The 24,357-nt window shown below is 42.3% G+C and overlaps 1 protein-coding gene across 7 annotated transcripts in view; it reads left to right on the top strand.

The window, feature by feature from the left end:
• The window catches only part of POU2F1 (POU class 2 homeobox 1), a 147,797-nt gene extending 129,415 nt beyond the window's left edge, over positions 1–18,382 (top strand). For all 7 annotated transcript variants that reach the window (XM_066599380.1, XM_066599378.1, XM_066599379.1 and 4 more), the window contains 3 exons: positions 108–447; positions 4,068–4,156; positions 8,653–18,382. In XM_066599380.1, the coding sequence (XP_066455477.1) occupies positions 108–447; positions 4,068–4,156; positions 8,653–8,957 (734 nt within the window). In that variant the 3' untranslated portion in view covers positions 8,958–18,382. The remainder of the gene's footprint in view (positions 1–107; positions 448–4,067; positions 4,157–8,652) is intronic.
• The last annotated feature ends 5,975 nt before the right edge of the window (positions 18,383–24,357 follow it).

Genomic DNA, 24,357 nt, shown 5'->3' with positions numbered 1-24,357 from the left:
GTATCGGCTATAGTCGCTGTCCCACGTAAAGAGACCTTGATTTGGAAAAAATCTGTAAATAAATGGTTAATCTACGAATATATATAATAATTATACTGTATTTAAAGGCACAACAGGAACTCCCACAGCCCACACGGCAACCGTGATATCTACTGCACCCCCAGTGTCCTCTGTCCTGACGTCTCCATCTCTGAGCCCTTCCCCATCTGCCGGAGCTACAGAAGTGTCCAGTGCAAGTGAAACCAGTACAACGCACACCGCCTCCACTCCCATAACCGCCGCCATGAGTTCTGGCCAGGTAGTGGTGACGGCATCTGGAATCCACACCGCAGCCGCCACAGCGTTACAAGGAGCAGCACAGTTGCCTGCCAATGCAAGCCTAGCTGCCATGGCCGCCGCGGCCGGTCTGAACCCTGGATTGATGGCATCCTCACAGTTTGCTGCTGGGTAGGGGAGTTTTGTGGTCTTCATTTGGTTTTTCTTTTTTTTTACCCTATGCTTGTGTTTGTATATACAATATCTGTAGGCTGGGTTCTCACTGGGCGGATTCCGGGTGGAAATCTTAGCGGTTTGGCCGCCGAGAAACCGCTGCTTCAAAATCCGCGGGTTTTGAAGTGGCCTGGACGCACGCTTTTCCGCTGTGGCCGGCGCTCCCAAGAAGGAAGGGAAAAAAATGAACATGCTGCGGCCGGCGAATCCACGCCGCTGCGGCCGATTCCCCTTTCCGTGTGGACGAGATTTCTGAAAAATCTCGTCCACATGGCTGGCTAACCCTGGGATTAGCGGCCACGGGCAGATTTGCCGCAGCGAAATTCCAGACGGAATTTTCACGGCAAATCCGCCCAGTGTGAACCCAGCCTTGAAGTCACTGCGATTTTTATACGCAATCGGAAAATCACAGCGGATTTTCTGCTCGTATACATTGGGCTGCTCTTTCCATAGTTAATATATGGAAAGCGTTTCATGCGTTACCCGCCTGCGGACTATCGCCGCGGATAACGCAATGAAGAATCTCCCGTGGACAGGAGGCCTTACTGTAAATTATTCTAGATTGTATTTATCCAATTCTGTTATCCAGTTATTTATAATATTTACACACGTGGCAAGTAAAAGTAAGTGAACCCCCTGTAATCACCTAAACTCCTGCATCCATTACTATTCAAATGTGGACTGATTTTTATGTAACTCATAATTATAGAGAAAGGATTATAAAAACGCATACGATTATGTGAAGGAGGCCCCGGGCCGTGTTACTAGTTTCTGCTTGTAGCACATTTTCTACAGCGATTTGCATGTGCATATTAATCGCCCATCAACAATGCTGTCCTGAGACTACCTGTGTGTTACCACAGAACACTGCCATTTTGCAGCACGGTTTGCAGCTGCTTTGCTGCCACTGCTGAAGTACATTGTAGTCATTTGCTTCACTTGTAGAACCCAATTAGCTGAAAACCGCATTCGATTTTCAACTGCTTTTTTGACACGCATGTACACATGAAAACCGCCAGAGGAGCAGCACTCGGGAACGCAGCCTAACCAGGCTTTGTGTGCCTTTGATTGGAAAAGCACCTGTGAATCCCCCACGCTTCCAATCTAATCTTCTTAGGGCCTTCTTCACACGGGGCGACAGTCGCACAATTTTGTTACGTTGCTACAATGCTACAAATCGCGTGTAAGTAAAGCCCATGCTTTCCTATGCGTACCTTCACACATGCAGTGTTTTGTAGCATGCAACAACCCGACCTAAAAACCTTGCGGGTCCGGCGATATGCCCGCGACTCGTGAGGTTTTGTAACCCATGTTTCCCTATGGAGCCTTCCTTGCATCACATCGCACAAAAACGCCATTTTCATGCAGTGCGATGCAACTTTGACAGTAGGAAATTGTAGTGTAAAAGCCCTAACCTAAGCCCTAGCTGCGGGGGGAGTGGGAAACAGTATACATCACCTCAGAAGTGCTGTCAGCCCAGCCGCGTTTTCTCCCTGGTCATTGTCTTCTCTTCTGTACGGGGATTGAAATATCCCCGCCTCCTGGAAGCGTTGGGCGTAATTGGCTGATGCTTAGCCAATCACAGCCAGCGCTCGATGAACCAATCACAGCCATTCATTGAGTGCTGGATGTGTATGGCTAAGTGTCAGCCAATCACAGCCAGTGCTTCCAGGAAGTGGAGATTTTTCTATCCCCGTCCAGAACAGAGGACAACGACCAGTGTCGGGGACCCGAGGAGAACCTGCAGCGCAGCTACGGACAACGCTTCTAGGTGATATATCCTTTTTTTTCTTCAGCTACGGCTTATTTTCGGGGTAGGGTTTATATTTCATGCAACTTTATAGCACCACATGCGACTTTGTAGCACTACAAAGTCACGGTATCACCGCCAGAAACTGCAGCGATGTCACACGGACCAGCGATGGGATGTTGCTGTGATTTTTCTCGCGGCGATACCGTGCTGCCTGTGTGAAAGAGGCATAACTGAAACACCATTTAGCTTTTAGAGAAGCCATTAACGCAGGGGTTCACTTACTTTTTCTCCCTGCACTGTGGATGATTACTCATTAAAAGACATGAATGGTTCAACTGTTCGTGCGTCAGGCCAGGCTAACATGACTGTGTCGGTATATTGTATTCCGTGCGCGGAATATGCTGTACCAGTTTCCCATAGGTGGCCATGTTGCCGCTCACACAAATTGCTCCAAAAAACGCACGGAAGGAAAAATCACAGCATGCTCTATCTTGGCGCACATTACACGTACATACACGCAAAAATGGCACGCCACAAATTACGGCTGTGTGAGCCCGGGTTTAGTCTACTATTATATGCAGCATTTTCCCCATGCAAAACACAAAAAAATGGTGTTTGTATTGCAGGGTCCCGGTGCCGGCTGCAAACAGCGTGACGAGTACAGCTGCAGTCAGCGCAACTCCACCTGCGTGTAGAGTGGAGAAACGCTGGCGTGTAATAGCAGCCTTATTAGTTAGATCGTGTTTATCTAGAATGGTGATTTGGATAGAAATCCTTAATCTAAGTAATGCAAAAGTCCAGGGGATTTAAAATGGCGCGCTTGCCTTTACTTCCACTTGCTTGCAAGCGCACATAATCACGTATTAATTATTTGGGGGTTTTGGTTTTTTTGCCATATTATACTAACTTTTTTCTCAATGTCACATGACTCCTTTAGGGCTTATTCACACTGGCATTTTTTTCCATGCGAGTACGACGCAATTTTTAATTGGACTAAATTCACACAGAAATAGGTCACATTGACTTCAGTGGTTTTTATTTACTCGAGCAGACAGTCCAAGTCAACAAGAACGCAACATGTCCTATCTTGGTCTGATTCTTGGGTGAGAATCGCCCATTCAAGTCAGCGGGTGCGTGGAAAGAAACAGATTACATTTGCATGATGCAGGCGTAATCTGTTTTAATGCATATAACTGTGTGGACCATTATAAAGCCAGGAAGAGGATATATATATATATATATATATATATACTTTACATAAGAGCGATCATCACTCAGTGACTGGAGGCGCAGCGGGACGGGGATCGGTCTGGCCCACCCGCCTCCATTCACAGCCAACAGGCCGTCATTCATAGATTAACTGCTGCCTGTTTACACAGAGCGATGCAACGGCGGACCAACGGTCATTTTATGGTTTGCATGTTAGCAATTTATGGCTGATTATCCTGAAAATGCTCGATCTAATGAGCAATTAGCAGGATAATCGTTCTGTATATATTTTAGTATAGGTGCAGTAATGTATTTGTCTTGACTCCCGCTCCTATGCTATAGGGCCGGTTACTGCGGCAAAGCCTGTTCAGCGGTCTGCCTGGCTCTATACATGCCAATAAAGATTATGAAGTTTGCTGAGACAATAGGCCCTGTGTATCTGACCTCAGGGTGACTTCCTCTCCTCGTGCTTCTGAATATACAGCATCTGCTCGCTGTCATATGTATAACATGCTGTGACACGCTCCCTTTGTGCCGCTCCTCTCCGCCGGCTTGTAGAAGGATCGGGGTTTCTTTATCTATGAATGATATGGTTTTGTGTCTCTTTTGTTCACAGAGGTGCCTTATTCAGTCTCAATCCAGGGACATTGGGCAGCGCTATCAGCCCTGCTCTGATGAGTAACAGCACGCTGGCAACAATACAAGGTCAGTCGGGCAACTCTTACATTATCTTTTCATCCTGAAGATGCGCTTGTGTCTGAAAGTACATGAATGGACGGGATTAGGTAGGGTGGAGGCGGCTCCCATAGTATTGATAAGAATCTAAAAGCCACCGCTTCTGTAATCTGCCAGAATCCAATGCAAATTCGATGCTAATTAATTCCTTAATCTTTATAGACATCATAGCACCTTTTTTTTTTTTAAAGGCCCATTCATACATAACGATTATGGCTCAGAATTCGTTCAAACGAGCAAATTTGAGTGATTAATCGTTCAGTGTGAATGCAAAAAAAAACAAACCACGAACTCATCGTTAGCGGTTGTTTACACTGACTTTAACTTTAAGAAACCTTGTTTAGGCCGATTTAGGCTAAAAAGAATCTCAAATCAGAGATCGTTTTAGCGATAATCGGTGCGTGCAAATGTGTGCCCATCGTCCGCTTTTTGGGCACTGCTAGCTGATCGTTAAAAGTGAACGACGATTTTTAGGTTAACTTGAATTTATCAGTCGTTCTCCACTGTGTGCTGATAGCATTGTTTCCCCGTGGAGAACGAAGGATCTGAGCGCAGATAATAGCCTCAGGCTATTAACTGTGTTCAGTGAAGGCTTCATTTGCACACCTAATTGGTATTTGAGTGGCTAAGTAGCAACTTAAATACCAATTAATTTTTATGCAAAATGATCGCTCAAAGCTGTCACTCAAACTGTCGTTTGAGAGATCTTCGGCCCGTGTAAACCAGCCTTTACCTGGGTGGCTTGTCATTGCATTTAAACGGCAGTTGTTCAGGTCTTGAACAACTGAACAACTTGATGGGAAGAGTGATTGTTTACCTTGCATAAACACAATGACTACTTGTTTACTCGTGACCAGAGAAAGACTATGGGTTTTCTGCACACTAATTAAAAAGCTGCCAGCAAGAAATTGCTCGCATAAACACCCGCCCACCTGAGCAAACAACTTAAACCCTTTTTACTTTAGTTAATGATGGAAATGGAGAGGATTTCAGAACATCATCCACACACTTAAATGCTATGCATTTCTATGCAAAGAAATCAGTAATTCGTTCAGTCGTTCACTCATTCAAACTATAATCGTTGCGTCTAAATGGGACTTAGTGTGATTATTCTCAGTAAGAGAAACCAAGTAATCTTGTAGATATACCTTTTAATAGATAACAAAAATACATGATGAAATGGATCCGAAGAGTCGTAATAAATATATATATTCACGACAAGGCACAGACAGGGTTGGATTAATTGGCACTTAAAAGAATACTACAACAGAAATACAAACATAGATGTGAAGGTTTTATGGTCCCTGAATTAGTGTTAAGGGATCAGCAGTGTTATCTGTGCTATAGATGTCTCATACTTCCCATTCATGCATTTGAAGAATTTAACCCTCTATTCACAGTATCAAACGTTGCTCACAGAACTCAAAATCTCCTACCTAGGCCTAGAGCTAAAAGATAAACGTCTGACTTTCTGCAGCCACCATTAGGCTACGGTCACACAGGGCGGATTCCCATCGGAAATGTCGCGGTTTGGCTGCAGCAAAAACCGCGACATTTTCGCCGGGAGAACCGCCGCGGAAAAAGCTGCATTCGGCAAATCCGCGCCGCAGCAGTGGCTTCTGCCGGCTTAGCCGCAGCGGATTTGCCGTCCCGTGTGGACGAGATTTCTGAGAAATCTCGTCCACGTGGCTGGCTGATCCCGGGATTAGCAGCCGCATGCGGATTTGCCGCAGCGAAATTCCGCACGGAATTTCCGCGGCAAATCCGCCCCGTGTGAACCCAGCCTTAGGTGTAGCTTATTGCATACAGTTCATGAACTGACCTTAACAATAAATCTGTAAACAGTAAACTCCTCCTAGTGGTGGCTGCACAGAAATGAGATGAGGAGCGCCCCATGTGTAGGAGGGTATGGATAGAGTGATACAGTGGTGCAGTAGGTGTATGCTCAAGTAGGACAGTTATGAACACACACAGCGTTATGAGACATATCCTTGACCCAGAATTGTGGCATCAAAAAGTCGCCATTTAGGTGCAGATGCAAAAATGGCGAGTTTTTGGAGATTTACGCTGGCCTCACCACAAAAAAGGGGTGTGGGGCTTAGTTTTATGGGTGTGGCCCATCAGGCCTACTATAATTTGCAGGACAAAGTGATAGACTTCAGGTATAATTTACAAGTCAGCTCATGGATGGCTTAGATTTCATATCTGGCACACTAAGCCTTATTTATACATTTGTCGCACTGATACTAGCGTGTAACGCATTTTTTGTTGTAACCCCTCAGTTCCTGATGTGTTATGTCACAGACGTTTTTTCAACTTAGTTTTCAACTTTTCGGTTAGTTTGAAAAATTTCTATTGTACAATAAAACCTGTGATTTTTTTTTTTTGATTTTTTTTTTTTTTTTTTTTTTGTGTGTGTGTTTGGATAAAACCAATGAACCTGGTTCAAATCAATTTTAAGTAATATGAACACTTCCTCGTACACTTATAACACTAGGTACCAATCTTTTTTTTTTTTGCGGGTATTTAATGCTATTTTTGTGTTACCTAGGTCACATGTAACCGGTAATGTGCTTTTATTGAGTCATAACTTCGGTTTTGTACCAATATAGCCAGTCTTTTAGCTGGACCTATATACCTTGGAGTATATCGTTGCATACAGCAAACACAATCATGGCAAATTGTAAACAAACTGGACATTGGAAACGCTGCATGCATCGGTTTGTTTTTTGCAAATCTGGAGCTGCCTGGAAATCTGAAGTATACTTTCTGTTGGCAGCGCTCCAGACTTACAAAAATAAGCAGATGTAAGCGCCATGACACGTTTGTTTACAATCTGCCACGATTGGATGTGATACATGCCGTAATATGCTGCATAGGATATAGAGACCGCTAAAATAACAGATCAATTGGTACAAAACCAAAGTTTTGATTCAATTAAAGCACATTCTATATATAGATATTATCACATTAGCTAGCGTTAAATTCCCAGGAACAAGAAAAAAAATGTCTTATCCAGAATGCAGACAATGGTGATTCTTACTGAAGAAGTGTCCCCTTATGTTTGAACCTTGTAAGTTGTCTGTGTAAGGGTGGTCACACTCTTGGGCTGGGGATTCAGCTTTCCTGCTTCATTCAGGGAGCAGGAAAGTGAAATCCCCATGGCCAAACAGTTACGTCTCTGGATGGAATCGATCGGCCCTGAGCGAACCCCATTGACTATAATGGGTCCAGCTTCACGGTTTTGGGACAGAAGAAAAAGGTTCCAACAGAGATGTGAAACCATCCTAATTTATACAGGCCTGATGAAGGGCCTGGTCCAGGTCTGAAATGCTCCGTTAATTGGTGAATAATACCTCCACAGTGCCACCTATTGGAAGGCAGCATTCCTTAAAGCCAGAGTTAGACTTTTTATACAAGCTTTGTAATAATAACTGGGAATTGTAACACATAAAGGAAATAATTATCCATGACCCTGTTAGATGTTCAATAGCCTGCACTGATATTGTTGGTGATCACATCCTACCTCTTTTTAGTACCCTGTTTCCCTAAAAATAACACCATCCCGAAAATAAGCCCTAGCCTAATTTTCGGAGAGGCTTGACATATAAGGTACATTACATTAACATTACCTAGCAGGCTCGGTCCAGGTCCCTCCCGCTGCCTTCTAGAGGGTCGGCGCAGTTTCCGCAGTCTTCAACCGCTCGTACAACATCACTTCCTGGTTATGGGATTCATAAATCCCATTTCCAGGAAGCGATAGCTGTGATTGGTTCTTCGGCCTCTGCTCAGCTAATCAATGCAGCGCTGGATGAACCAATGCGATGATTGTGATTGGCCGCAGCTGAGCCAATACATCCTGCCTCTACAACATGATGGCTTTTGTTTGGCTGAGCAGCGGTGGAAGAACTAATCAATGCAGCACGGGATAAACCAATCACAGCCATCACATTGGTTCATCCAGCACTGCTTTGATTGGCTAAGCAGTGGTTGAAGAACCAGTCACAGCCATTGCTTCTTAGAGGTGGGATTTATGAATCCCGTAACCAGGAAGTGATGTTGTATGAGCGGCCGAGGACTGCGGGAAGCGCATCAAAACTGGAGAGCAACGGTGGGAGCTGAACCGAGCCTGATAGGTAAGTATAATAAGACCTAGTGCCTCTTTTGGGGCAAAAATTAATATGTTTTGGGGGAATCCGGTACTAGTGCAGGCATCCATAATTTTACAAGTTATCACAGTGCCTATAAAGAGGACTTAGAACCTTATTTCAAGAAAACAGTTCTTGACCATTTATGTATGAAAATCACTAAATTATTTTACACAGAATTGTCAACCAAAATAAACAACTTAAGAGGTGGAGATTCACTTAGGGAATTAATGGTGGATTGAGTACCGAGGAGGCTGAGGCATTCACCAGACCTTGATTTTCTTTCTTACTGTCATTTTCTGTATTTTTCTTCTCCAGCTCTGGCATCTGGTGGATCTCTTCCAATAACATCGCTGGATGCTACTGGAAACTTGGTATTTGCAAACGCAGGAGGAACTCCTAACATTGTGACTGCACCCTTGTTCCTCAACCCTCAAAACCTCTCTCTGCTCACCAGCAGCCCGGTCAGCTTGGTCTCTGCAGCCTCCGGAGGGGCAGCAACACCCATCACAAGCCTTCATGCCACCTCCTCTTCAGTCGATTCCATCCAAAACTCTCTCTTTACAGTGGCCACTGCCAGCGGACCAGCTTCCACCACCACTTCAGGCTCCAAAGCACAGTGAGCCGAAGCCACAAGATCACTTTCTGCTAGTGATCAACTAACCATACGAATAAACGCAGAGATGCGTTCTCTCTCTCGGACAGCACGGGAGAGCTCCGTACGTCAAAAATGAAAAGGTTGAAGGAAAAAAAAAACCTAAACGGTGAAGAACAAATATCAGATGGACATTTTGCCTAATTTTATAATAAACAATCTCTTTTCAGGATAACCACTGAAGAGAGAACTTTCTAACCAAAAATGTAAAAAAAGAAAGAGAAAAAAAATCCAAAAAAAAAAATTATAAACGTTTAAAAAAAAAAAGAAGAAAAAAAAACCACACAAAAAGTGAAAGGACTACTTATCATTTCCAGCAGTCTCATGGACAAGTTAAGGTTGGTTGTTTAAACAAAAGAAGAAAAAAACAAACAAAAAATCCGATCTTGTAAGGGGAATTTGCTTTAGTCGGAATCTACTTTTTATTATTATTTTTTTTGTAATTATAATTTTGTATAGGTCTGTTGTACAGACCTTTATGTCATGCAAGGTGTTTATAGTCATATCGAAATGTTGGGGGTTCCTTTTCGTAACTGGTACAATTTAGGCAGGCCTGTATTACTGATGTATTTTTAATTTGTTTTTTCCCCCTTTTTTTTTAATTTTCTTTCTTTTTAACTTGGTCACTGATTATTAAGTGACTTTCTAGGTAGAGAGGTTCCCTCGGACATAAATACACCCACATCGGTCCTGATGGAATAGTGGGGGTGAGCGACGCTTTACGTAGTTTATATGGGTTACTGGCTTCAGCAATATGGATACTTGTACAGCTTGATCTCTGGTGGCCATGCCTAAAGCCGGACAGGCTTGATGACAGCAGGAAGCGATCGTTTCATCCTGAGAGATTATGGATGCAAACCCTAGTTGTCAATCAGGGAAATGATCTGTGCGTCCATTGGCCAGCTTTACAGATGTAGACAATGTTAACTTGGCATTTAATGTTTGGGCTCATACCAGCGTTCAGGGCTCCATTTGGGTTTCTGGTTTCCTCCTCACATAAGGGAATCCCTACTTGAATGGATTTGTCCTAGGATGGAAATAAATTGACCCCGTTGACTTCAATGGGGTCTGTCCAACTTCCATTATGCTGTCTGCCATGTTCCCAGACGAAATAGTGCAGTATTCTGTGCTGTTTTGTTAGGAATTTTTGGATGGATTTGCACTGGAGGCCGCCACTGAAGCCTCCAATGCAGATATAAAAATAGAGCCCTAATGCATTATGGTAAGTTAAGGGACTTATTGATGGCCTATCCTCAAGATAGGTCAACAATAGTAGATCAGTGAGTGTCTACTGCCCAAGACCCCTACCATTAAGCTGTTCACCAGGCCAGTGTGCTCATGCTCTGAGATGATTTTTGCAGGAACTCAACAGCTCTGTTTCCATTGCAGTGGCCAGGCATGGTACTACAGACAAACTTTCCACGGAAGTGAATAGCCTATAATAACAAGACTGGTCACTACAGTAGGAACGGAGTAATCCGCTTCCTGCAAAGATCAGTTCAGTGCACGTGAATAGCTGATCAGTGAGGGGTTCCAGGTAACAGACCCCCGTCGATCTACTGTTGATGACCTAGGCCATCAACCCAACTGGACAACCCCTTTAACTCCTATTTACAGCATTGTAGTACATCCTAGTTATCACAATGCGCTAGTCATGTTAACAATTGCTACATCTGTATTTGTCCTGGTTATTAAGTGGGGATCAGTAGGCAACTTTTTACTTATTGCTTAACTCCACCCTTCTGCAACTTTTACTGTATACAGTAAAAGTTGCAGGGCTGAAAAGAAGCCAGTGAAAGTTAACCTGAGAGTTTATGGAAGGACTAATAATGTTAGAAACCACTGTTTGTACATGATGTGTGCAAAAGCCAACCTATTGGCACCGCTATTTCCTGAAGGAGAGGGTGAGTGCAGAGATCTGTGTACAGGCCTGCGTGCTGAACTACATCCTCCGACTCCGATGGTTGAATTTCATGGCCGTTTCTCATACACTACAGAAAATCAGACTTGGAAATGGTAAAACATTCGCAACCTTGAGGCTCCTTTTGTTGCTGAGAATGACGGGAGTTTTTATTTTAAGCAGCAGCTGGAGTGACAAAGGTTGCTGGCTTATTGTGTTAGGCTTTGTTGTTGCGGGAGGGAGTTGAGCCTCTTTGCACACATCATAAGGGCCTGGTGTCTCGGTGATTGAGCTCGCTCAGCAGAAACGTCAATAAGTTATGATCTGGGGACCAGGTGCTTGCAGCGCGTGTGGGATGAGCGGCCGCTGTTCTCTCTGCAAGCCTGAAAGTAGTTGTTTTTTTTTGTTTGTTTTTTTTATTTAAAGTCTACAATTCTATGTATTTCCCTTCACTAATTAACTGATCTAAGAAAACCAAAAATTTGAATGAATGCTAACGCAGACTGGATCGCTGCCCCGCAGTTCACACTACGCCTTTCGTCGGGGTTGTCTTCTGCCTATTTTCTAGCCCCGTGTTACTATAAATGATGCTACACAACGGGGCACATGTCCAGATGTGTCCCCCTCCTGTGTAGAGGACGTCCCTGTGGACATTCGGTGCACTATGTTTGTTGGAAAATTCCTGGAAAAGGGCAGAAAACTTCCCATGACTCCATATATTGTTAGTTTTTAATTTTTTTTTTTCTTGATGGTTTTTGCCTGTTATTCCTAAAATATAGCAATTTTCCCATCTCTAACATGATAGACTAGTGAACTGCAAGCAGTCAACTAACCCGTTTCATTCAACCTTGCGTGTGTGTATATGTTTTTGTATTTTTTTAAGTTGTTGAAAATATATTTTTAACCCCTCCGATGCTAAAGAAAAGCCAAGCGCGCCACCCCTCCGTGTGCCGCTTGTCTCTTTTTGCAATAGAGGACGGTTAACCAAGCTTGAACCAAAGTCAATTTCTAGCAAGCTGCTGTACTAATGGACTAGTTTTGTGTAAGTGCAGTTCAGACGCAGTGAGTGACAAGATAGATGCTACTGACAATTTATTTCAGTTTTTATTTTTTTATTTTTATTTTTTTCTTGGTGGGGGTTTTAATTTTATATATAAATGTTGCTGCTTTTTGTATTTTTTTTTTCTGTTCTCATTCATTTTTTTATGTTTTAAGGCAAACTCTAAGTTTATGGGGGTTTTCCATATGTAAATACTAGAATTTTTGAAGTCTTGTTTGACCACCGCTGTTCCTCCCGCCTTTCCTTTAACATTCTCGTAATCCCCACTGGTAACATCGTCTTTGCATTATCAGTTTAGTTGCAATAGTTGTAGAATGAGATGCGATGATTGTGTGCTCTTCCTCTACAAGCATTGTCAATACCTGAAGTATTGGTAGACTTTCTTTATAAAACTTCCCTACTAGGGGACCACCATGGTCTCCATCCAGGGCCTCTATAATAAGATAATAGTAGTGTGAAATGGGTTTTGTAGCTTCTTCTGAACTTGGAGAAAATCGTGGTATCCAACTAGGATCACTAAAGCAAAATAACACCGATGTGAATATGCTGGCAAGGTTTTGAAGTTCTCCACAAACTTAGCTTCTGAGGGACCACCATTGTCTTCTGCCAGGGCCGCTATAGTAAACTAGCAATGTAGTAGGGTCTGCAAGGAAAGGTCTCTTTGAATGATCCTGACACTTAGCTGTCAAGGAAATCCCATGGTCTCCAACCAGAGCCCCTATAGTCAGCAATCTGATTGTGTTTTGGAGATTCTAATGAACATCAGTTCTTGAGGGACCTCTATGGTCTATTGCCAGGTCCACTGAAGTAAAACAACACCAATGTGAATGGATCTGCCGGCAGCGTCTTGAAAGTTATCCTGAACCTTCGCTGCTATGGGGCTGAAAAGGTCTATAGCCAGAGCAACCATAGTAAAACCCAAGTGTGGTTAGGCTTGCAGACTGGGTCTTGGAGATGTTCATAACACTAAGGGACCACCATGGCTACTATAACAGGGCTATTCTAGTGCGAAGAAATTGCCGTGTCATTTGGTCTACAGAGTCTTGGAGATGCTTAAGAACCTCAGAATAAGATGCCATACCAGCCAACAATTTCCAAAACTCAGATTCTAGACCTTATTTCTTCAGCATCCATCTTTACCATACTATCCTCTCTACCGTCAATTGTTTGAAACCAAAAGATTAATGATACCCTGTGTAAATCCTAGTTATCTGGGCCGCTCCGATACTCTGTACAACTATCGTCTACTACTTATATAGGGAGGTGCTGTTTTGTGTATGCCCATTTTCCAACACTGCCATTTTCCAGAGCAGTCAGAGACTGAAAAGCTTTAATGATGATGACTTGAGCTCTTATTTTAAAGGCTTTGACAAAGCCTAATGCACTGACTATAGTCATCCACTTTGGGCTCAACAGAAACCTAAGAGACTGTTAACGCATCAAACGCCTTTTTAACCAGGATTCAATCCAAAAAAAGGAACCGTTGACAAACTTTAATGTTGTGCCAGTGGGGACTACATTTCCTTTCACCCTCATCCCCGAAAAAAAAATCTTAATCCATCAAATTTAAGTTATTCCCTCTACATATCCTACTCTTTATGTTCTCATGGCAGCTCCTGCATTGTCCAGACTAGTTTCTGGCCTCCTAATGGAAAAAATACCTCAACTCCTCTCGGCTTTGACAACGATGGGCTCAGAAATTGTGGAGAAAACCAAGATATAATAATAATTTTATTCTCATCAAAGAGCTTTACATCTAATTTAACGTCTCTTTTTCTTTGTTTTCCCCATTTGTGTTCTTATTTTTATTTTATTTTTTTATTTCAATTTTTGCTGAATATTTGCAAGTGGATTTGGTTGGATCAAGGTAACCAGAATTGTGATATAGGAGGATATATTTTATACAGATTTTTTGCCAAAGCTTTGTCTGATCCAGCCGCCAGCTCTGTGCAATGCTCTTACTAAAGCGATAGGGGTATGTTCGGTGTTGTTCAGGAGAACAGATTAGCTTCAACCCATCCCCTTCCCCCCAATTCGCCGATTCCCTTTTAATATATTTTTGACCTGCCTACCCTCTGATTCTAATATTAGGGTTCTGGAAGAATTTTTTTTTCTTTAACTGTTGCAGAACTGTAGTGGAAATTATAGGTGATGCATCATATAGTCTAACCGGGAGAGCAAAGTCAAAAAGTTTCTTCCTTTTATTTTATCCCTATGTATTGTCCTAAGCTAATATGTTCCAAGAACTGAGTTTAGGGTTGAAAGTTCTTCAAAGGAAATGACAAGACTTCCTGTGTATATTACTATGGCTACTGAGGCTATCTTTTTCCAAAAAGAAATACTCTAAAGAACTAGAAAAAACAAAAAAGTCGAAGGGAAGTGAACCCAGTTCTCCTCATTGCACCTGACCTTTATGTCGCCAAGAATCCAAATACTGTGAGATACAGAGTCCTTCTATGGGCTGGTGTTTGTATTGTGTTTGTATCGTGAGTGTGTAACGTATATGTCTGGAGGTACGGAGGTAATGTCTCTCCAGAACACGTGTCTAGTTGCGAACCCTCGGCCAGTGTTGGGTCTTGCTCTGCCAGTAGAGCTGAAGACCTTTTAATAATGGCCAGTTGTGAATATGTTAGGGGCTTATATATTACCAAAAATACAAATGACCACTTGCCAGTGGGTTTTAACTGGTTATACGAGGGTTTGGTCTTCGGTAGACCGTGATTGCCTCAATACACTGAAATACTGCAAAGATGTGTGCAAGTTAGAGTCTTTATATCCTAATTGTGTAGTTTCCAGACCTTCAATATTTCCTTCAGGAACTGCAATTCCAAAGATTGTGTAATTATTCCTGTGTGTAATGTCTAATTTTCTTTTATTTTTATTTTTTAACTTTTTTTTTTCTGTATTTGTTCTTTTAAATATTGTGGTGTCTGTTGCTCTTGGTATAAAAGAAAATCGCTTAAGACCAAATGTCAAATTGTAGGGCTACCTGACAACTGAAGCTATAGAGATATATATAATTTTTTTTTTATTTTGCTGCATAGAATAATTTTTTGAAAACAAGAAAAAAAACACTCCAACAGCCTTTTTTTGAATATACATATATTTATTGAGTAATAGTCCTAGAGAGAGAGAGTGGGGAGGGGTGGGGGGTAGGGGACCTTTGTCCAGTACTTGAGTCTTGGTTGGCACATAGCATTTGGTTGGCAATTTACGGCCAGCAGCAATATAATAATGAGAAAAAAAATGACCATTAAAAAATGAGACTGATGTAGGAAGGAAAAAATTTTTGATCTTTTTTTTTTTTTTTTCTTCATTCACGTAAAAGCTTTATTAACATGTTTGCTTTGCAAACGTGCTGTAAGTGGTATTAATTCATGTTTGACTTGATGAAGAACTCAAGACGTATGTGTGTGATTATGGTTTCTAATTAATTCCGAACAACGAGGAACTAATGTCAAGATTACGGGCAAACATAGTGTTCATAAAAAGAAGGGAAGGGAAAAAAATGACATGGCCAGTTGTCCATTTGCACCTCTAACTTTTTCCTGTTTCATATCCATTGTATTATTTTGATGGGGTGTTTTTTGTTTTTTATCTCACCAAACATGAGTCACAATCCATTGATGTAGAATATAATCACCGGGAATTATAACATCTACATCCTTTTCAGCAGCCATTGAAAAAAAATATACATGACCAAAATAACAGTATAATTGTAAATTCACATTTTTTTTTTCCTTTCCTTCTTTCGGTAGTGAAGTGTGGTTGAGTCATCTTGGGGGGTTCTCTCCATTCTAGGTACAGGGGCTGTTGTATACCTCATTTTAGAACTTTGTGACTGAATGGTTTGCATTAACTTTGAATACCCTACAGAGTTGCCAACTTTGTGCTGTGTGTAAAATTGACCATACTTGGCTTGTAGCAACATGTGACCGGTAATGTTACAGGGAGGTTAGGGGGGTGGGGGGTGCAGAAGGTGGCAACATCAGTCCTAAACTGTTCCAAAGCCTATAACGTTTTGAGGAATTCGGTATTCCTAGCTTTATCAAGACGGGGATATGTAAAATATGGTGGTGGAGCTCTGTTGCCTTTTTCCTACCTGATGGTTGTTAATACACACAAGATCTTCACAAGACATGTCTTGGTCTGCTTAACTACATTTCATGGGAACTTGACTAAACCATCGTTGTTCTTTGTTCTTACTCACACTGGTTTATTTCTTAAGCTTTAACCAAAAATACAGTGGAAAAAAAAATGCAAAGCTTTTTGGTTCGTGGACAATCTCATCCAATATCTGGTGGTTAGGAGTCACGAGAATGTAGCAATTCCCGTATCCCTCTGTTTTTCTTGCCGCGTCACTGTGCTGCTGTTAAATGCCTGGGGGTCGGTTTCTTTGTCTTGTTTTGCTAACTGTTTTTCAATTTTCCAGCCAAACCAAAGATTTCTCTATGATTGTATGAACTCAAAACAAACAAAAAAACCAAAAAGAAAAACTGTTGGAAAGATGACCTTTTCAGTTCCGGGGCAACTTTTTAGAGACTTTAAAAACTTGGACATGGAAGACAAAGCATTAGGACTTTTGGTTACCCATAGAACGTTTCTAGTTTTACCGTAGCCTTCAGGCATCTAGTATTGTCTAACAGATCTCCTGATACTTTGTCTTCCTAGGGCCTCATGTTCTCCTCTCAGAATACCCCTTGAATTGAAGATAAAGTTGGTACATTAATGGCTGCTCTGATGGGGTTTGTTCAACCTTCCAGGGCTGGAATGACTTGGATCCCCAAAGAGCAATGCATATACCAAGGCTTCTCCACTCTGTTGGGTCTAACCCGTCATGGGCTGGTTGATGTTGACTAATACACGCTGAGGTGCACTTCTATTTTTTTTCATATTTTTTATGTTTTATTATTTGTGTTTTTTAACCTGTTCTGTTGTCTTATACAACTACTAGGATTAAACTTTTTCGTTTTTTTTTTGTTCTGCAACACAACAAAACAGGATCACATTTCAATCACAAAGCTTTGTCCTTTTTTTCACATTTGTTTTTTGTTTTCGGCACCACGTGCAACTATGCATTGTATTTCTCAATTTTTTGTGTGCTAGGCTAGGTAGATGCCTGTGACTTTTTAAAGAAAAACAAAAAAAAAACTTTTCGGGGAGGGGGATCGCAAATGAAGGAATTTTTTACATGGATGTTTTTATTCTCGGTTGATTATGGGGTGTTTGGTCGTAGGGTCATACAAGCTCTATCCCAAAGCGAAAAAAATCCAAATGTTAATAATATTAGCCTGATGCAGATACCAAAGATAATTTCTTTCCCGCAGAACCTTAGACTTGTGTATTAAGTACTATGACCCAGCACTTGCATTAGTCTAACCTCAGTAATTCCAAAGCTTAGATGTATATTTTGATATATTTCTGGGATATTAAAAAAAAAAAAAAAACATAAAAAACGAAAAAAAAGTTGTTGTTGAATTCTCGTTTGTTTCAGTGTAATGCTCTTAAGAAGTCATAGCATGGAGATTAACTGACCGTCTTACTCTTAGTAGTTTGAAATAATAGTATTTTTGTATGTTTTGGGTGTGTCTGTGTATGTATTAACATAACAGTTTTCACTGCCTAGATGTTCATATTAAAGGAAAAAATAAAAAAAAATACGGAAAGTTCTAAATGTGTACATAATTATTCAATAAGGAGAATGTCATCTATGTACCTGCTTCTGGTTGCATTTTACACTGATTACAGTTTCCATCTTCGGGGAATATATATATTTTTTTTCTTTAAAGAGACAGATGCTCTTGTTTTTGTTTTTTGTTTTTTTGCACCGTCCTGGTTTTAAGCGTGGTGTGCAGCATAGACGTGTTTATTTTGACTTTTGCTCATGGTTTATTTATAGCCTGCCGATGGAACTGCAGGTGTCTTTTTTTTTTGGAATTTAACGCTAAATGGTTTTGCCAAATTTTTGGGGAGGTCTACCGGATCGTTATTTATACAAATCGGTCTGAACTGTTAGTCGGTAATTCTGTTTCTCTTCATCAATACTAAATAAGAGTTGTGGTCGAACACTAACCGGTCATCGTGTACATAGCTGAACTGACCAAATTGTGAAGTTTTCTAGATGAAATGTTTTCTTTCTAACAAATTGAAAAAAATCAAAGAATCTGTGCAACTGTCTCTTTAAAAAAGAAAGACATAAAATGAATGATAATTAAAAAAAAAAAATCTTTTTTTTTTTTTTTTTTCCTAAAACTGGCTGCTCCCAAGTGAGCCGAATCCTGGGAAGATCATGTAGACTACAGTGAATCAGGATAAATGGTAGATTTTTGTGTTACATGCATTTGTCTGCTGTAATATTTTTTACATATATTAAACTTACTGTAACTGTACAGTTCATTTCTGTTGTAAACATCATTAAACCATTTTTCAAGTGTTTTAACTTTGTGACATTATTACTTGGTGTCTTCCCACCGCTGCAGGCAATTTCCATCTCAGAATTTGTGTTGAGGAGAAGACCACCCATTTTGGGGTAATGGCTGTAGAAAGTCAAGGCATGTTGTTTAAAGGGGATTAAGAAAACGGCATCAGATCTGTGCACAAGTTGTGTTGTGTTTCAGCTTAGCCCCATTTACTTAAACTAGATTGACCCAATGCTCGCTACGCGAAAATAAAATGTTTCCGAACTGGTGGTTGTGAACTTCTAAATCTGCTTGGTTAGGTGATTATTTAGAGGGTCACTTTGTATTTGGAGCAGATATCTAATATAAAAAAGCCTACAGGTCTCTCTCTGTCTGTCTGTCTTTTTCTCTCTCGGTCTGTCTGTCTTTCTCTGTCTGTGTCTTTCTCTCTTGGTCTGTCTCTCTTTCTGTCTCAGTATCGCTGTGTCTCTTTCGTCCTCTTTTTGTCTATTGTGCTCTTGTTCTGTCTATCGCGCTCGTTTAATCTGTCTCTATTGCTATCGCTCTCTATTTGTCTATCGCTCTCTGTCTCTCTATGCTCTGTGTGTCTTTCTTTATCGCGCTCTGTTTCTCTATCGTGCTCTGTTTCTCTATCGCGCTCTGTTTCTCTATCGCGCTCTGTTTCTCTATCGCGCTCTGGTTTCTCTATCGCGCTCTGGTTTCTCTATCGCGCTCTGGTTTCTCTATCGCGCTCTGGTTTCTCTATCGCGCTCTGGTTTCTCTATCGCGCTCTGGTTTCTCTATCGCGCTCTGGTTTCTCTATCGCGCTCTGGTTTCTCTATCGCGCTCTGGTTTCTCTATCGCGCTCTGGTTTCTCTATCGCGCTCTGGTTTCTCTATCGCGCTCTGGTTTCTCTATCGCGCTCTGGTTTCTCTATCGCGCTCTGGTTTCTCTATCGCGCTCTGGTTTCTCTATCGCGCTCTGGTTTCTCTATCGCGCTCTGGTTTCTCTATCGCGCTCTGGTTTCTCTATCGCGCTCTGGTTTCTCTATCGCGCTCTGGTTTCTCTATCGCGCTCTGGTTTCTCTATCGCGCTCTGGTTTCTCTATCGCGCTCTGGTTTCTCTATCGCGCTCTTGTCTCTCTATCGCGCTCTTGTCTCTCTATCGCGCTCTTGTCTCTCTATCGCGCTCTTGTCTCTCTATCGCGCTCTTGTCTCTCTCTCGCGCTCTTGTCTGCCTCTCTCGCGCTCGTGTCTGCCTCTCTCGCGCTCGTGTCTGCCTCTCTCGCGCTCGTGTCTGCCTCTCTCGCGCTCGTGTCTGCCTCTCTCGCGCTCGTGTCTGCCTCTCTCGCGCTCGTGTCTGCCTCTCTCGCGCTCGTGTCTGCCTCTCTCGCGCTCGTGTCTGCCTCTCTCGCGCTCTTTTTCTCTCTCTCTGTCACTCTATTGCTTTCTATGTGTGTTTCTATCGCTTTTTCTCTCACTATCTGTTGTGCTCTGTCTCTATTGCTCTCTGTCTCACTTTCTGTCTCTATCGCTCTCTCACTCTTGACTATTGCTCTCTGTCTCTTATTGCTTTCTTTGTGTTTCTATCGCTCTTTCTCACTGTCTATCACTCACACTGTCTATTGCTCTCTGTCTCTATCGTTGTCTCTCTCTATCGCTCTCTTGCTCTCTCTGTCTCACTGTTGCTCTTGGTTGGGCAGTGTATGGTGCAGCTTAGCAGTGTATGCTGTGTTGCTTAGCAACGCTTCACTCTCTCGAGCACATGCCTGAAGCACAGCAGCGCCGCCCATAGACTTAACATTGTAACTTTCACCCCACCTGACAGTGCCTAAATGTATTAAACTCACATGTGATGATTTTACGGCAGCGGTGAGCATGTGTGTCATCTAATGACACCAACATCATCCACCAATGTTACAGCAAAGGGGTCAGAGTGTGGTGCAAGAAAAAGCATGCAGGATTATTTATATTAGATGTAGCCAAGTTGCAATGCCAGACGCAACTCATACACAGGTTTGGCGCTGTTTCTGGAAGATAACAGCTATATTTATCATCAGTGAATCGAGACAGAGCGCACATGAGATCTCTTCCGGCCACCCACCTCCATTAACTGTGGATGATGGATGAAGGACTGCCTGTTTACACCAAGAGAAGTCACTTATTACTTGCTTTATTTCGATTGAGCTGAAACAAAGTGACTGAGTTGTTACTCACCCGGTACCTTGTCTGGTCCCATTTTTACACAAAATGAGAATCGCTGGGAATCGCTTGTCTGAGCAATTTGTTTGACCAATATTTGGCTGCGTAAAAGTACCCCACGTCTCACTACCTGTTCTGGAGAGGTCGCTTCTATCCCCCTGAGCAGGATTACACTGAAAGATCGCTCCTCTGTTATAAAGTAGGGGGCAGATAATGCAGGATCCACTACTGATTAGTGATGGACACAGCTCACCTCCTCTCCTTAGTTGCAGAGTTTACAGAGTAATGCCTACAATTCTCTCCCATAGAAGCCAATGAGTCCTCTCTCTATGATCCATGGTCCAGTAGCTGATGCAAACCAAATCTATAAATACTGTTAACAGCTCAGAGCAGATGGTTGCCCCCATAATCATGTACGGAATCCAAAAATATCCGCAATCAGAAATACCGGGGTTTTTTTGGGGTTTTTTTTTTTAAACGAATGTGACTGTAACTCGTAAAATATTTGTGATTCTGTAAAGATATTTTCAGGCAAAGATGTATTTTAATTACACTACGATTTGTATTGTATAACCAAATTTTTTTATTTGTCAATTATGAAAAATTTACATTTTATTTTCAAACCCAGAGAATTGATTGCCCCATGCGTTCCAAGAAGCGGAGAATTGCACCCGTGCGTTCCAAGGAGCGGAGGATTGCGCCCGTGCGTTTCAAGGAGTGGAGAATTGCAGAAAGTACAATGGAGAATAGAAAATCCCACATCAATGAACAAGTTATTTTAATGAAGCATCTTAGAGGGCTTCCCTCATCTGGTCAACCGCTTTCCATATTCACTGTTAGGGCCTATTAGCATAAAATGCCAGAGAGGGCGCTTTATAGGCAGAAGTGCCAACCGAGTATGTCAGGAATCTGCACAACTCCTGTGGGTGAGTGCATATACACCAAACAGGCACAACTGGTTTCTAGTCTTTGGTATATTTACAATAGTTCCAGACTGTAGCTTTTGATCATCCCTGATATGATATTTCAGGTTTCGGTCAAGGAGCAAGGTGAAAAAAAAAGCATCTATTTTCAATGACATCATGTGTCTAAGGCCGGCTTTACACAGGCGTATTTGCTTGCACAATACGCAGTGAATAGAACCCATTGATTTCAATGTGTTTGTTCACATGTGCATTTCGGTCACGCAAAACAAATGCAGCATGCTCTTATTTCCCTGCGTGTGCACCAAAAGGGTATTATTGTATCTTGACACCACCAGGAAGTACTGGTGGAGACTAGACTGACTGCCTGGTGACGCCCCCTGAAGCTCATTGGCTGCAGGTCCTGGCTGGTAAGTATAATTATCTTGTCCCCTGTTAATACAGTGTTATGCTCTTGCTTTGTCATCCTCCGCGCTGTAATCCCCGCTCCTGGTCTTCCCTCTCGGCTTCCAGTCTGTTAATAGTGCTCCCAGCGGCCGGCTCCCCTGCTCATAATACTGTTCCCCGCAGCCGGCTACCCGCCTGCTAATATTGTTCCCTGCAGCCAGCTACCCGCCTGCTAATATTGTTCCCCACGGCAGCATCTCCCCTCCCGCCTCCCAGGCTGCTTAAAAAAAACCTCCCCACGCCTGCACTTTGGTGGATGGCCCTGTCATCCCCCCTACTGCTGTTAGGTGTCTGGCGCTGTGGTCCCCGCTGGTGCTTTGTAGTCCCCATGCCTGTGCTCCCCGCTGCAGACGGTTCTGTCACTGGCCGTTCCACGCTGCTCTTCCTTCTCCCCGCTCACAACCGCCGTGAAATCTCCTGTCGTGGCTCCCCGGCTCTCGCTTCTATCCTGCACGGCGGTGGAAAAATATGAAGTCTTGCTGCATCCTGTGTATTGCTTGTTGGCTGCCGTGGACGGTTAGGGTTGGGAATGATGTACCTTTTAGCCTTACATTATTCTAACTTGGAATTATTTACAACTAATTACGTAAGCCTAAAAGATACATCATCCCCAACCCATACCGTGCACGGCAGCCAACAAGCAATACAAACTGTGCTTCTAGGACCTTTTGGGCTGTCAGTCTATAGGGAGCTAGGGTTGTGACAGGGGAATTCCCCCTGTCAAATGCCTAGCTTCCTGGTGGCGTCATGATACAATAATACCCACCAAAAGTCCACCTAGAAGTCAATGGAAATGCGCAATACGCTAGGAGAGGCATTAAGCATTGCATAGGAAAAAAAACCTCTAGAACTCATTAGACTGATTAGCCATTTCAATGGCTGGGAGAATCAGTGCATTTTCTTTGGTGCGCACAAATGCGCATGCCTTGCACATGGAAAAAACAGCAAAATATACTCTGGTGCGCATACAAAGTAGCGTTCATTCCATAAATATTTGTGTGAAGCCTAATCTATTTTACTCAGTGCCTGCTTATAAAACATCACATTTCGCATTAAGACCAAATCCTTGTATGTTCTTGCAGTCTTTTTAGAAATCTGTTAGCACTAAAGTAATTAATAAAGTCTACATGGTTTGTCAGGACGGTCATGGAATGGGTAGTACTTTTAACAACACCATTGGTACGGCAGATGATATGATCTTTTCCTAATATCATAGCAAACAATCTTTAAAAAAAAGTATCATAAAAATCACTTCTAGAGAAGGTGCGGGATGGGCAAGTAGGACCAGATCCGATACGTAATAATTGACACTATGACCATCAACCACATGTGCAGAGTCCTCTCTCCCTCTTTGTCTCTAACTCATTTTGTTTGTTTTATTGTACTTTGTTTTTCTTAATGTATTTTTCAAGTCTTCATCCATCCACTGGATAGGTCAAAACTGATAGATTGGTGAGGTCTGATCAGTGGGGCCTCCACCAATCCCAAGGACAGGGGTCTAATCCATCCCCAAATGAGAAGAGCAGAGGTTACACAAGCACAGCACGGCTGCATTCATTTCAATGAGTGAGTTAGAGATTACCAAGCGCTTGAACGTGGCAATCTCTGGCATTCTCATTAAAATGAATGGAGCAACAATGCACCTGCATGACCTGCTCTACATTCATTTGGGGACTCTCTCTCTTCCCCCGCTGCCCCCCCCCCCCCATCCCGAGCCTGCTCGGACCAGTAAGCAGTTTCTCGAGAAGAGCGATGCTCGCTCGAGTAACTGCCTTATGCGAGCGTGCTCGCTCATCTCTATTGCCATCTGATTACCTCAGTGAGATAGTGTTGCAAATTAACCCATTTTCTTCAACTTTGTTAATGCATATGGACATCATAAAAAGGGTCCACCATTCGAGACTCCCTTTTTATAAGTCAGAACAGATCACTCTTCCGCTCTCTGTCCTTGTGTTCCATAGGTGACCATTCATTAGAACTGCACATGTAATACTATAGTTCCCCCGTAGTGGCCACTGCAGGAAAAATGATCAACCAATATCAGTCTCCGGGCAAATGAGATTCTTAGCATGAAAGTTACTTCCATGCAACAATAATGATTTACAGTCTGCTTTTTATTCAGAGCGTCTGTATATACACCAGTCATTTAAATAACGAGGTTCACAAGCCGATTGTCTAAGATGACAAAATGAAGAACTATGTACATTTTGACAAAGTGAAGTCTACAAACCCATAAGAAAAAACCCGCTTAAAAAGTAAGTCCATTAACTCATGTTTATGCTCATGAAGTTCACTTCATACACTGATTACACTATTTAATAATGAATTTTAGTAGTAATAAATAACTACTTTTCCTGATCATGAGACATAAACCTGTCAGCCCATCCCCCTCAGCAGACTTAGCAGTCCTTCCAACCCTCCCTAAACCTTAGGTAATTT

Source organism: Eleutherodactylus coqui, chromosome 4 (genome assembly GCF_035609145.1).
Source record: "Eleutherodactylus coqui strain aEleCoq1 chromosome 4, aEleCoq1.hap1, whole genome shotgun sequence".
Lineage (NCBI taxonomy): Eukaryota > Metazoa > Chordata > Amphibia > Anura > Eleutherodactylidae > Eleutherodactylus > Eleutherodactylus coqui.
The sequence above is the reverse complement of the archived record's forward strand: the minus strand, read 5'-3'. Positions and strand labels throughout refer to the sequence as shown.